This window comes from Catharus ustulatus, chromosome 2, assembly GCF_009819885.2.
Source record: "Catharus ustulatus isolate bCatUst1 chromosome 2, bCatUst1.pri.v2, whole genome shotgun sequence".
Classification (NCBI taxonomy): Eukaryota; Metazoa; Chordata; class Aves; order Passeriformes; family Turdidae; genus Catharus; species Catharus ustulatus.
In genome coordinates, this window is record NC_046222.1 from 52,663,660 (window position 1) to 52,677,789 (window position 14,130).

The 14,130-nt window shown below is 38.4% G+C and overlaps 1 protein-coding gene across 1 annotated transcript in view; it reads left to right on the top strand.

Annotated features, from left to right (window-relative positions):
- The window catches only part of LOC116992904 (beta-1,3-glucosyltransferase-like), a 53,941-nt gene that overhangs the window by 37,046 nt on the left and 2,765 nt on the right, over positions 1 to 14,130 (top strand). Inside the window, exons 7-14 of the mRNA XM_033053015.1 lie at positions 420 to 556; positions 1,365 to 1,428; positions 3,162 to 3,293; positions 4,337 to 4,406; positions 8,354 to 8,467; positions 11,405 to 11,504; positions 12,533 to 12,652; positions 13,175 to 13,319. Coding sequence (XP_032908906.1) covers positions 420 to 556; positions 1,365 to 1,428; positions 3,162 to 3,293; positions 4,337 to 4,406; positions 8,354 to 8,467; positions 11,405 to 11,504; positions 12,533 to 12,652; positions 13,175 to 13,319 — 882 coding nt within the window. The remainder of the gene's footprint in view (positions 1 to 419; positions 557 to 1,364; positions 1,429 to 3,161; positions 3,294 to 4,336; positions 4,407 to 8,353; positions 8,468 to 11,404; positions 11,505 to 12,532; positions 12,653 to 13,174; positions 13,320 to 14,130) is intronic.

Here is a 14,130-nt window from a genome sequence, read left to right on the forward strand (position 1 = left end):
GTTTGGGAATTCAAACACTGGAACAGGTTATCCAGGGAGCTTGTGGAATGTATTCAAAACATGACTGGAAGGAGTTCTGGGCAACCTGCATTGGGTGATCCTGCTCGAGCAGGGGAATTGGACTATATGATCTCAAGAGGCTCTTCCAACCTCTGTGACTCTGGGATTCCATGTTCTTTGAACAGGTGGAAGCCAAAGCATATTTTGGAGTTTGAAAATGCAGCCTGTATTTAATTTCAGAAAACAATCTTTAGTTTCAATTCTTACCAAGTACAGTTTTTGTCCAGATTATTTATTGTGAACAATATGCTTCCCTTGTTTTTGTTTTCAGGTTTGCTTTATTCAGCATGAATGCAGTCGTCATCTTCCCTAAAAGGATGCTGTAGATGAACAAAATTGTTTCCTATATTCCTTTACAGGAGTGGTTTTTAGGTAAAGCATTATATGATGAAGAATCTACAATAATTCACCATTATGCCTTTGCTGAAAATCCTACAGTCTTTAAATTTCCAGATTTTGCTGCTGGTTGGGCACTTAGCATTCCACTTGTTAACAAGTAAGAATTGAATTTTAAGTCACTTCCTGTTTATTCTCCATTATTCAACACATTCCAAGTATAATTATTATAAGCACTTCAAAATTAAACAAGAGTGCAGAAATAGATTTTTGTATCATTGCTGTGCATGTGATTTACTTTGCTTCACTCTGCCTACATCAACTAGCTAATAGTTGTCCAGTCCTAATTAACTAGTTCAATCCCATATTGTAGTATGTATTCTCCCTCAGACAGTGGTTTTATTCTTGGGTTGTAGAGTCGTTGCATTGAAGAATCTAGAAGTGTTTTCTCATGCTATGCAGCAAACTACATATTTATTTCAGCCTAGATCCTTAGGTGCTTTTAAATGAGATTTTAAAAGTTCACAGATTTCAGAAGTTGAATGCATCTTACCATAGCAAGCATGTTCTCATGAATTGAAAGTTCTTAAATACTATGCTTTGAAACACACAGAAAGAGAATGTTGTCTGTAGTTTGAGATGCTGATCAATACTGATGCTTCAAATGCACTACTGCTTTTAATCCACTGAATATTTTATGCCAGACCCTTTACCTTCTCCAGATGAAAACTTTCAAAGTGTGTGTGCTGAAAAATATTAACATCATGACACTGTTCAGATTTTTTTTTTTAAAAAGGATTATATAATAAATATAAGTTGCTTCTTGAGGCAGTATAGACATAAATGTGATTAATTACTATTTTTCCCCTTATAAGATGGTCAGTAGTACCAGCCACACTTGCCTGCATGCACTAGTGATTGATTTTTTTAATATGTTTGATTAAGTTTCTTCTTCTCTAATTGCGTAGGCTTGCAAAGAAGTTGAAGAGTGAACCACTCAAATCAGACTTTACTATAGATTTAAAGCATGAGGTAAGCAGTGGTGTAATGAAAGAAACAATTGTCTGAAATTTATATATTTGAATTATGTTAGATCATAATGGAAACAAGAGATTCTTCTTAAACATTGCTAAAAAACTTGACTGCAATGGCATTTCTTTTTTTGGTTTAGAATATTGTATTACTTTAGAGCTGTATTTTAAGCACAGAAAAATTCATTAATAAGCTTGCATTGATATATGAATCATACATGGTTGTATACATTAAGGTATCTTCTAAGGATGGCTCTATAAGGTAGGAGATTGAAGATGATTAAGATTAGGATTAAGATTTTGGCCTGAAATTATGAGTGACATTGAAGTAGTTTTAACTCTTTTTGTACTCCTGAAAAGCATCTATAAATTGCTGGTTTGGTCCAGAAAAAAACAACACAAAACAACATAAAACTACTGCTGCTTTTTCAGATCTTGTAATGGTCATAAACCTCCTCATTTACAACATAAATCTGTGGTGTATTTATAGAGTAGAGATTTTAGCATATTTAAAGAAATTTGGTTTTATGTAAAACCATTCTTTTATTTAGTTTCCCCTCATTGACTGACCTATTCCTCAAAAACAATTTAATCCCTCTCAGCTTTCATTTTGCTGTGGGAAACAAGACAAGAAGCTGTTTTTTTCTGCTTGTTAATTTTTCTCAATGCAAGACCTTGTGCTTCACAATGCCATTTTATTTTAACTTTATTTTTAAGACAAAATCATTCATATATTCCCAGTATTACAGTCTACCTCAGGACTAACACAGTCTCTAAACATTGTCATAAAAAAGATCATTAAGAGCCACTCCTTTTATGTGCCACAGATTGCTTAGCAAAAAAGTTGATCACTCAACCAACAAAATGACTTCCATCCACTTATTATTCTGTTAGCAGTTCTTTGCATATGTTTCATTTCAAATTTATTGCCATTGATAACCTACTTCAGCTCTGTAGTTATTCTTTCTGCACAGTCTCATGTCTCCCTAGAGACAGTTTCATTCCATCTCGTTTATTTAATAAATCACCATCTTCTCTGTCTTAAATCATTTTTATGTCTATGCTCATCTTGTGTGAATCAAGATTGACAATAAATCACAGAGTATAATCTGTTGTTTTTAATGATTGTGTATAACTCCTAATAACATATGCCTCTATTTGGTATTTTATTGTGCTCTGCATTCTTTTTATTATTTCTCTCTTTTTTTGTTACCCTATTACTTTCCAAGTCCCTATTCCTTATATCCATAGCATTTATATCACTGCCATATCTTGCAGATGTAGTAAAGTTTTTGTCGTGCTGCTGCTCATTTGTTGCTTAGACTTTTTGTAATTTTTTGTAACTTTATGTACAATATATGGCATATTCCCTGATGCCCATTCAAAGCTCGAATTGAATAATGGTTGTTGGTTTATGTGACAGACATTAATTCTGAATAGCTGGATTCTGAACTAATAGAGGGTCAATTGCTTGAAGGGCCCAGGAACACAAGTACTGTTCTCTATTGTTCCAGTTACAGGGAATGATGAGGGAAGAAACAGGAGGAGCCAACAACCAACACCAGGCTCTGAGCATGGTACCACTGGCAGAATATGGAGGAATTGGTTAATCAGCTCAGGGACAAATCTGCTACACCATTCCACATCTTTTACTTTTCTTGTTAATGTGATTTCTTTGTATGCCCTGAAAACTTTTATCTAGTTTAATTACTGATATGTTTGCAATTTTGATAGATTGCCCTGTACATTTGGCAGAAAGGGGAAGGACCACATCTTACTCCGGTGCCTGAGTTCTGCACAGATGATGTGAATTCATATAAGGTTGATCACTGTGCAACAACATTCAGTAATTTTCTGCCACTTTGTGTAAGTACAATATTTTGAATACCATTTGCTTAGTAAAAGTATAACTCTCACTAAAATGTATAATACTTAAGTTCAAAAATCTCGAAACTTGAAAAATTATTTTTAAGTAAGCTAAAATAAATCCCAACAGAACAATTTGTTCTGGCATTTATCTAGGATATATTTTGGATATGCTTTCAGGCTTCTGTGGCACAGAATATTTCCTGGCAACTAATACTGCACATGCTTTAATGAGTCTTTCTACCACAATGTTTGGTTGGCACATGATCTATAAATTATTTATCCTTACACTCCTTACACAGTGAGATACTAAAGTATAGTTGATCTTTTTTTATTTCCCCACAGATGGGAATATAAAACTTGTTGAGGATAAAGATAAAATGTAATGTAGTATTTGGTGCCTTAAAGTACAACCCATCTCTTCCACCTCTAGGAGAATACATTTATTATATTATGAGTTAAGTGTAGCCAGAGGCCAAAAAGTGTTCTGTGTTTCCAGGAGAGCAAAATTCAAGGTGCCAAAAAGGATAACAAATCAAAGTGCTCAAATGGTTTATTACAGTTGAGGAATCTTTGAATTTTTGAATTCAAAGATATCTAGTGTGTAGCATTTAAGCTGTTTTTTCCAAGTGTGATACAATTTGTGTTCTCATAGTGACCGATTTCAAAGAAATTAGGAAAACATTCTTTTTCAGATTAATCATTCTTAGTTCACGAAGTTTTTCTACTCACAGTGTTTTCCTAATGATCAGTGGTTGTGGTTTAGTTCTTGTTAGAATACTGCATCAATGGAAAAATTTTCCAATAATGTTATTTCTGGAATTTTAAACAACCAATGTCTTTTTTTTCTTTTTTTTCTTTTTTTTTTTTTTTTGAGAGATAAAAATTTACTTCCTGGTGTATCATGAGAACACTATTCTACTTCATAGGCTATACAGTGAAAATATATTTCTGTTTTGTTATATGTACGGACATATATATCCTATAAAATACTACAGGCACAGCCTCCACTTAAAATACTAATTTTTGTTTTGTTCATATAGGGAGAGCCGGTGAATAAGGAAGATGTTTTTGTTGCTGTAAAAACATGTCAAAAATTTCATGGTGACAGAAGTAAGTTATTGCCTGGTCAAGGTAATAGTTCTATGCAATATAGTTCATAAAATGAATATTTTAAAAGCATGCTGACGTGTGCTGTCTCTGTAGCTCTTGTTGCAAATATTTGCAAAATTGACTGGAAACAGGAAAGTTCTGGAATTATGAACAGCTTGTCCTTCAGGTGGAATCCTTTTGTTCCTCAGAGTTCTCGGGAGTGCTGTGAAACATTTAAGATAAAAAATTGTTTCATCATTGGCAAAAAACTTGGAATCGAATGCCTAAATTAAAACATGCAAAGGATTAGCTTATATTGTTGTAAATTTGAACTGTTGGATTATGAATTAGTACAGTAGCTAGTAAACAGTGAGCTTCCCCCAGGTAATTGCTTCACTTCTTTTCATTGTACCAGTTCTTTGGTGGCTGACTTAGAAATTTGAAGAAGCTGAAAGGCCTCTCATCTCCTCCTTCCTTTTGTCCTGCCTTCTCCAGTAAAAGACTGAGCAGCTTATGTTGTCATAGTGCTTCTTGCTGCTCCACGTGCATGTATGGTTTATAATGCATGGCATGGGAAAATTTGTCCCTTCTAGAAATCTGGTCATATGTAAAACTTTGTCCAGCCAGTGGATCAAGAGTGTGAAACACTATAGCGTGATTCGTCTAAAAGTTCATCTGAAAATTGTGGTGTTACACAAGCAGTGATGGTCACCATGCTGAAAACAAGAAACAAAAAAACCCGAGCACAGCCCAACAAGATCCATGCAGCTAGTGTTGACTTCCTCCTCAGAGGCACAGAAAATAGACACTGAGAGACTCTCAGCTTCTGCTAACACGTAGTAATGCTCAGCTAAGCTGAGGAAGATCAAATCTCAGCAAAGCTTAGAAGGAAAAATTCTAAACCCACCAATTTAACAGAAGACGCTCCACCTACTTGATGCCACCTACCAGTCTGTTCTAGTTTTATTCTAGACATTTTGTTAATAAGGAAGAGATTTGTTCCCAGGAATTTGCTTTAGTTTTGTGTGCTCTTTAATATTCCAGTTGCATAATACTGTGTACATTAGGCTTAGTTTGTTTATAAGCATAATTTAAAGTGATTATAATTGGCAAAAAAAATTGAAAATCAAGTACTTGGTTAGTAGTCGTACCAAATTTTGAGAGGATTTTTCCACACTTGTTGTCAGAGGACAGGATGAAAGTAAAATCTTTTCTTAATTGAGTCTGGTTAAAAGCAGGTGGGATTTTTTTAATCATGAGATGTATGGATTTTTTTCATAATTCTACTGCACCTGATGAAGGCACATTTGTAGTATTTAAATCACATAATTGTTAGGTTATCTTTAAAGTAGCTTTTGACAAAACAAAATTGACTGTCCTGTAATTGGAGTTCACTGAAGAGATCTTCCTGGATCCATGTTCATTTTTTAACATCAGAATTTTTAAAAAGAAGAAAAATTAAAAAAAACAAAACCTAGAAAGTCAAAAAGAAACATAAGGCTCCCAAAGATAGCATAAACATCCTTCAAGAAACACCTGGTGAAGACTGAGGAAAATTCTTGAACTTTCCTCACAGCTTCCAATGTTATGCAATAGAGGATAATCTTACTCCAGATTTTGAAAGATTAATGGATGCCAGCTTCAGAGAGCTCTTTTTACCTGGTAAGTCATTCCTTATTGTATGCCAGAAACTACATTAATGCAGCATTAAGGCTTGGAAATTGATGTGCTTTTAAAAGCAGCTAAATTTAACCTCAGAATTTACTTCAGATACAACTCTCCTTACACATACCATCTGTAGTTAGAAATTTTCAAGGCTGCAAACATGCATCAGGGTTCTAGAAATAGCAGAAATAAAAAGTCTTTAAGAGCTTGGAGCTAACCTTTAAATATCTCTAATGGTATTAAAACTTTGGTGTGATCACAGTATTAATACATATTGATAAATATTTGCATCGTCATCTACTCCAAAATTTCCAGTAGTTTCCTTTGGAAGATACAATTTGCCAGAAATGACAAAGTGTTGTGGGATTCAATTAACAATTGACATTAGTCTGTATGGTGACACTTCCATCAAGACAAACAAGGGAAAGAGAAGGACACTTTTAGCTAACAGCCCCCTTGCTAGACCTTTTAACTGAGATGGGACTCAAGTCCTTGCTTTGGTAAACTTCATTCATAGAAACAAGGGGGGCTCCACCAAAGGAATTGAGAGGCTCAGTCTGTAATTCCAAATATTTCTGTGTGTTAAAGGACCCTGCTGAGTTTCAGGTCCTTGTTTGGAGAAAGGTGAAACAACTTTCACAAATGCATCTCCTCTTCCAGGGGAAGTTTGGATGCTCTTGTGATTCTCTGTGATTCATCTTTGTGATGGTCTGTGAGTCGTCCGTTCTGTAACCTTGTTTTCTGAAATTTTTCTGGTTTTGTTCTGCTGAGAAACATTTTTAAGTAAAACATTGCAACAAAATAAGAAAATAATTTCCTGCCTATACATTTTTTTTTTGTACATAATTCCTTTTACATTTCTTATGAAAAAAAGAGAACCCTTTTACATTTCTTTAAGAACTTTTAAAAGTAGTGTGGACAGTTGCAAAATGTTACAAAAATGATTTTTTTTTTCTTTTCAAAATATTAAAGTCTTTCCATTAGTGTATTGAATTCTTGTTACGCTGTCTTAACACTAAAACGAAAGGTAATTGTTATCAAACTGACTGTTGATCTATCAACAGTAATAAATCCTATACGTTTAAAGTAGAGGGAAGTGAGCAACTAGGTAGGCAACAAACATCAGATTAGGTGACGGATGATTCTAGCATGGGGCTAAAGTGAATTGTTCACAAGCATCAGGGTTGTATAGCAGCAAAGGGAAGTTATACAAGTATTTCCTCCATTCAAAGCACTGCCTGCCACCAGTGAGACCTCCTGGATGGTGCCAAGAGCATGAAGCAGAGAAGCAGTAACAGCAGAATGCAGAGCACTTGCTCAGAGTACCTGCTCAGAGTACTTGCTCATCTCAGGCCTGACTTCCTCGTTTTTAAGATGGAAGAGGGATCGTTATTTCAATCTGATGATTTTCTTCTGAGTGCCCTGCAGATGGTTGGGGTTTTTTGTGTTACCCATAATTTATTCACTTCTGGATGTAATGTCAACACTCATGGCATCATTATTGGCACTTTGATCACTTCTAAATGCTGATGTGAAATGGCAAACTAGCATGAAAAAGGTTGATTTTTAAGAGAAGCATTAAGCAATCCTCCTTTGAATAGCATCTCCATGGGATAAAAACAGATTGTATGATATTTATAAACTATACTATACAAATACTTCTTATTTGCAAATGAAACAATAAATATTTGTATGTTTATAATAGGAATGGTAATAAAATGTCCTCTGAGTTTCAAGAGGCAGGTGCTTTGGAGCATTAATATGTTGTTGTTGTCAGATGGGATGTGTATAATATCAATGTAGTATTTCAAAAGGTGCATTTGGTCTGTTTCTGATTCAGAATATATTACAGACTGTACAGTTGGATTAAAATGTGCCATTTCAATACTGGAGGATGGATTTATCTCTGATAGTGTTCGTGCTGATATGTGCTATGAATCATACATTAGCAAGTGTAAAAGTAGAATTCCGTGCTTTGGTTAGCTAAAATGTGAATATTTCATTTTTCAATTATTATTATGAATATAGTATCATGAAACTATAGTCATATTTTAGTAGAATCTTCTTTATCATTTAAATAAAACTGTCCTGACTGGCTTTCACAAAATTTTAATTTTTTTCTCTAAATATTATAGGAAAGAAAATAGAATGAACATTTAGAATAATGATGCTGTATTTGAAGCAGCATTTTTATTACCATGTGAAGAAATACGGCTAACGAAATGTGGTTACCATGAATATTTGGATCAAGTATCTATTTTAATCAAATTCTTTGTGTTTGAATGCCAATCACTGTTTTGCAGTACCAGTTGTAAAGCAGACTTGGGAAAGAGAAGCTGCCCTGATTGAATACTACAGTGATTATGCAGACATCTCCATTCCTACCATAGATTTAGGCGTACCTAACACTGACAGAGGTGAGCTATTGACTGTTGTCAGTTTTGCACAAATGACTGACTGAAGAAGTGAACTTTTATGGATGATATGTGTCTTTCATGTCAAGCATGTCATTTAGAAATTCTGTTTTTCTCTAGCACATATGTGTTGCCTAAAGTAGAAGAAAGCTTTTCACACAGGAAATGGATAGAGAGTACAGTAATTTCACGAATACAAGCCGCAGCAAGAAGACTAAAATTTTGGTGGAAACCCGGAAATGCGGCCAATATTCCGGTGCGGCTAATCTATGGACAAAAATGTGATATCTGCCCTTACCTAGTATCATGCTGGTCCAGTCCCGAGCCGAAACAGTCTGAAATCCATGGTTTCCCGTTGTTCCGACGATGAACCAATCAGAGAACAGCTTATTGCCTGCCTGTGGATGGCGGCGTTACTGAGGGGCGGGGGGTGTTATCGGGGTGAGTTACCTCGGCGAGTTACCTCGGCAGTTCGATAAAAGTGTGTGATATTTCTCTGTACTTTTTAAAGTGTTTTCAGTCTTGTGCGGCTACGGGGCTGGCTGGGCTCGCAGGGAGAGGGCTGGGGGAGCCTCTCTCCCCGCAGGGAGAGGGGTAGAACGGCCACTCGGCTCGCAGGGAGAGGGCTGCAACGGCCGCTTCCCCCGTGGGCTGCGAGGGCTGCAACGGCCGCTTCCCCCCGTGGGCTGCGAGGGCTAAAACGGCCGCTCCCCCCGCCCGGCTGCGAGGGCTAAAACGGCCGCTCCCCCCGCCCGGCTGCGGGGGCTACAACGGCCTCTCCCCCCGCGGGCTGCGAGGGCTACAACGGCCGCTCCCCCCGCCCGGCTGCGGGGGCTACAACGGCCGCTCCCCCCGCCCGGCTGCGGGGGCTAAAACGGCCGCTCCCCCCGCCCGGCTGCGGGGGCTAAAACGGCCGCTCCCCCCGCCCGGCTGCGGGGGCTACAACGGCCCCTTCCCCCGCGGGCTGCGAGGGCTAAAACGGCCGCTCCCCCCGCCCGGCTGCGGGGGCTACAACGGCCCCTTCCCCCGCGGGCTGCGAGGGCTGCAACGGCCGCTTCCCCCCGCGGGCTGCGAGGGCTAAAACGGCCGCTTCCCCCGTGGGCTGCGAGGGCTACAACGGCCCTGCGTGGCTAAGTGGCTGTTTAAAGGCAACACGGATCCATTGGGAATGCTCACAAAGTGACCACACTATTGTTCCTGTCTTTTTCGGCTTGTAAATAAAGGGTGTGTCTTTTTTCACTTGGAAACAATGTTTCCGAGGTCGGCAGTAAGCCAGTAAGCCCCGGCGATCCCGCGATTGTGTTACTAAATGACGACTTTGTGAAAGTTCGCTGCAAACTAAAGTGCGGCTAATATTCCGGGTGCGGCTTATCAACAAAGGCAACAATGTTGCCAACACACCAGCAGTGCGGCTTATATTCCGTGCGGCTTGTATTCGTGAATTTACTGTATATTCAGAGTCCCACTGTGAGATATCATGTTCTTTTTAGCAGAAACCTAAATACTGAGATTTTGAGAAAGCATGGTACACTGATATACTTCAAGAGAAAAAAAAAGTATTATTACTTGGGGTAGGACTAATAGCTCTACAGTTTTTTATGATTTTCAGTAGGATCATCAACAGTGACAAAGTCATAAATCTATTTTTAAAGACCTCAGGCAGTGCCAACTGGTTACTAAGCATAAACTGCTTGCCATATGGTATTCAGATATTATATCCATGTTCCTTGCATGTCTTGCTTTAAGCACAAAACCTAAATGTTAAGATTGAAACATCTTTTTGTAGCAAACAGCAGGCATTTAAATTGATTTACTTTGAATTGAGAAAACAGTATGGATATGATGGCTTTCTTGAGTTTACTAGTTTTGATTTGTTCTTTCATTTGACATATTCTTCTTAGGCTGATATTTTATGTCTACTACCTTCTGAATTACAGGCATCCAGGCAGTGACCTGTTAGCCTTATCTGGCCCACCAGGTCAGTTGTTCTGGCCTCTGGGTTATTTTCGCCCCCTTTTTTTTGTCTGTTAGAGGCAGAGAGAGAGCAGGCAGGGATTTCTGTGTGCACAGGTAGAGTGGGACATGAGCAAGCAGTGAATGTTTTCAGGAGGCAGCAAGACTGCTGGGCACATGTGGATCATTAGTAGAAGCCCAATAGTTCTAATCATGCCAGGGAGCTTCCACATTTTTGTGATAGAATATAATATAGACATCTTGGGTTTAATTTTGTAAATGTTCACCTGTCAGTCTGCATTAAATTCACAGTCTCACGAAATCACCAGAGTGAGGATTTCCTTAATTTCTTTAGCATAGAATTGCTGCATTTTCTCGTAGAATATTTTAACTAAAAGTGGCTTCAAATATAATATTGTTATTTTGAATGATTGTTTACTAAATGTAATATTGATACTTTAGACAGTCAACTGTGATGAATACAGACTGACTGAAACGAGGTTTGTCTGAAGTCTAAAAAAGACTCAGTAGAAGTCTGAAACTTCTTGATTTTCATGTCCTGCTTATTTGGAATAAGGGTGTTTCACTTCTGCACTTCTGGCAAAGAGTGTCTTACCTCTGAACTTCATTATAATCTTGTGATAAATGTTCAGACCTTTCCTTGGAGGCAGTGATCAGGACCTGAGTCGCCAGTGAGGAGAACAGTATATTAAAGTGGATTTAAATATTTCTATAAAAGCAATGGATCTACCTGATGCATCATGAAATGCTATGACAGTATCTTGGATTATTTTGCAGAACATGCTTCTATCAGTCTGTCATGCTTCTATTCTGGGTTATCTCCTCATTTTTACAGCTCTTTTAATTAAGAGTAGCAGTTTGTCCAGTATTGTTCAACAGCTTGACACATAACTGGAAAAAAGGTTGTTTTTAATTTAATTCCTCTTTTATTCAAGTGTCTATTCTGTTAATTTCTCTTCTTTTTAGGTCACTGTGGGAAAACTTTTGCCATTTTGGAAAGGTTTTTGAATCATACTTCTCCCAGAACCCCTTGGCTAGTTGTAGTGGACGATGACACACTGATAAGGTATATATTGCATTATTTCAGGAGCTACCACTGCTTATATTAATAAGAGATTTAGTAATATTCACCTATCCTTCTTTATTTAAGAGATACAGTGATATACCATCATACAGAGATAGATACATATATTTAAGAGAAACAGATCTATAGAGATATATTTTATTAGTCATGAGGCTTGATATTACTTGAAGAAAAAAATTTGTTGCTTCCCATCAGTATTCTTCTGACAGATATTAAAAACAACATTGTAACTTGGTTAAAACTGTGCATATCAGTGTTATGATGTAATCAAATAGTCTGAATATGCCACATTTTGTGATTCCTCAGTGTAGGTATGATTGAGCTGATAGGGTTTCATCATTTGCTATAACCTTTCTAATGTGTTCCTCAGACAAACGTGTCAGAAGAAAGGTTCCATAAGCTCAGGTCATTGTCTGAGCCACCCAGAATGGTGTTTTGGAACTTGCCTCTATTGGAAAATTAGATCCCATTCTAATAAAATCAGACACTGCAATATAAGCAAAAAAAGGCACAGTGTGGAAAGTGCAGGATCACATGGTTATGAACAGTGGATCAAGACAATACTTTACATCAAATCATGTGACAGAAGAAGAAATAGTGAGAGGATGATAATGCAATATTCATATAACCAAATCTACATTTTTTATTTTTCAATTTGAGCATGTTCATAGATAATTTGCAAAGATCTTATCATTGCTTGGAAAGTGTCATTTCCTGTTTTCTCTGAGATGACATGCAGTTTGGCTGACAAACTGTGTACTTCAAGAAATACTCTAAGCTAATTTGTTCATCATTTGACCAAATTGCGCAGTCATATCTCATAGTAAACAATCCGTCATAAATTTCTCTTTAGCAGTTTGTATCTCTGGGGGAGGGGTTTTTTTTGGGTAGAATTTCTGAATTTCACCTGTCATCTTTTTGCTATTTACTAGAATATTGTTGAAGGTAGCAATGTCTGCTCCAAAATTAATGTTTACAAGATTTTTTTTTAATGGCTTTTCATATTATAGTATATTCAGACTCCGAAAATTGCTCAGTTGCTATGACCCAAATGAACCAGTATTCCTTGGAGAGCGTTATGGCTACGGCTTGGGAACAGGAGGATACAGTTATATCACTGGTGGAGGAGGGTAATTTATTTAAATTCCTACTGAGATCTACATTAGTTTTGAGTGCAAATGTTTTAAATTATAACACAAATCAGTTTCAACAGAAACAGTGATGCTTTCCCCAAACGTGTGCCATTTACCTCACACCCTCTGTTAGTGATGCATGCTGGTCTCAAGGCCCCAGCTCCTCCTTTACATTTGAGTAAGATTGACGAGAACATCCCCTTTGGAGTCCAGACCAAATTTAGGAGGAATTATCAGCTGTAGTAAAAAATGGTGGGTAGCTAACTTATTGCTGCAATAACAACAATGGGTATAATTGGTGTAATTCATTTTCAGTATAAAAAGTAATTATCTTTCAGAAAATGTCTCTAACTCTATTTGTCAGTTCTGACCCCTTTAATTTTGAATTTCAAATGTGTTGCATCACAGGGCTATATTTGGTCTTGTAGTTTTAAATAATTTAGCAATATTTATTAATTGCAGTTATTTGATGTCTTTAGAAGTTTTTATACATTTCATGTGCTTTTTTTTTTTATTCAGGATGGTTTTCAGCAGAACAGCTGTTCAGAAACTACTTGCTAGCAAATGTCGGTGTTACAGCATGGATGCACCAGATGATATGGTCCTTGGGATGTGTTTCAGTGGCTTAGGAATCCCTATAACACACAGTCCACTTTTCCATCAGGTCAGAGAGCTGTTTTTGAGTATTGAAAGTGTATTTCACTTTTTAAGCATACACATAAAACAGTCATAAATATTCAAATTACAGTAAGTTCACGAATACAAGCCGCACTGAGTATAAGCCGCATGGCCGGGTGTTGGCAAACATTTTGGTTTTTGTCCATAAATAAGCTGCACCCGAGTATAAGCCGCTCTGTGTTCGCAGCGAGGACCCGTGTGCAACAAAGTTGCCAAATAGTAACAGAACCGTAACAGGGTGGGGTTTACTGGCTCGGCTTGGGCTGTGAGGACTCGGGGCTGCCGACAGGGCTGGGTGGCCCAGCTCGGCGCTGCCCCACAGCGGCAGGGGGGTCACAGAGCCCGCCAGCACCTGCGGCGGCCATAGGAGCCGGGGATGTAGCCTGCCTGCTCCTGCGGCGGCGGCACGCGGGGACGGGAGCACCCCGAGCCGCGGGGCCAAGCAGGAGAGAGCCCCTGCCTCCCCCGAGCTGCAGGGCTAAGCAGGAGAGAGCCCCTGCTTCCCCCGAGTCGCGGGGCTAAGCAGGAGAGAGCTGCCCCGCCTTCCCCCCAAGCCTCGGGGCCACAGGAGGGAGCTGCCCCACCTTCCCCACCCCCTGTGCTCCCTGCACAGAGCAGCTCCACCCGCCGCACAACAAAGTAACCAGTTTGTAACAACTGCGTAAATGCAGGGTTTTACTGGCAGGTGCTCGACTTTGCAGTTTGCACTGACTTGGTTTGCACTCCCAGGGTTGAAAATGTCAGAAAATTATTCACATATTGGCCGCACCTGAATATTAGCCGCATTCCCGGTATGG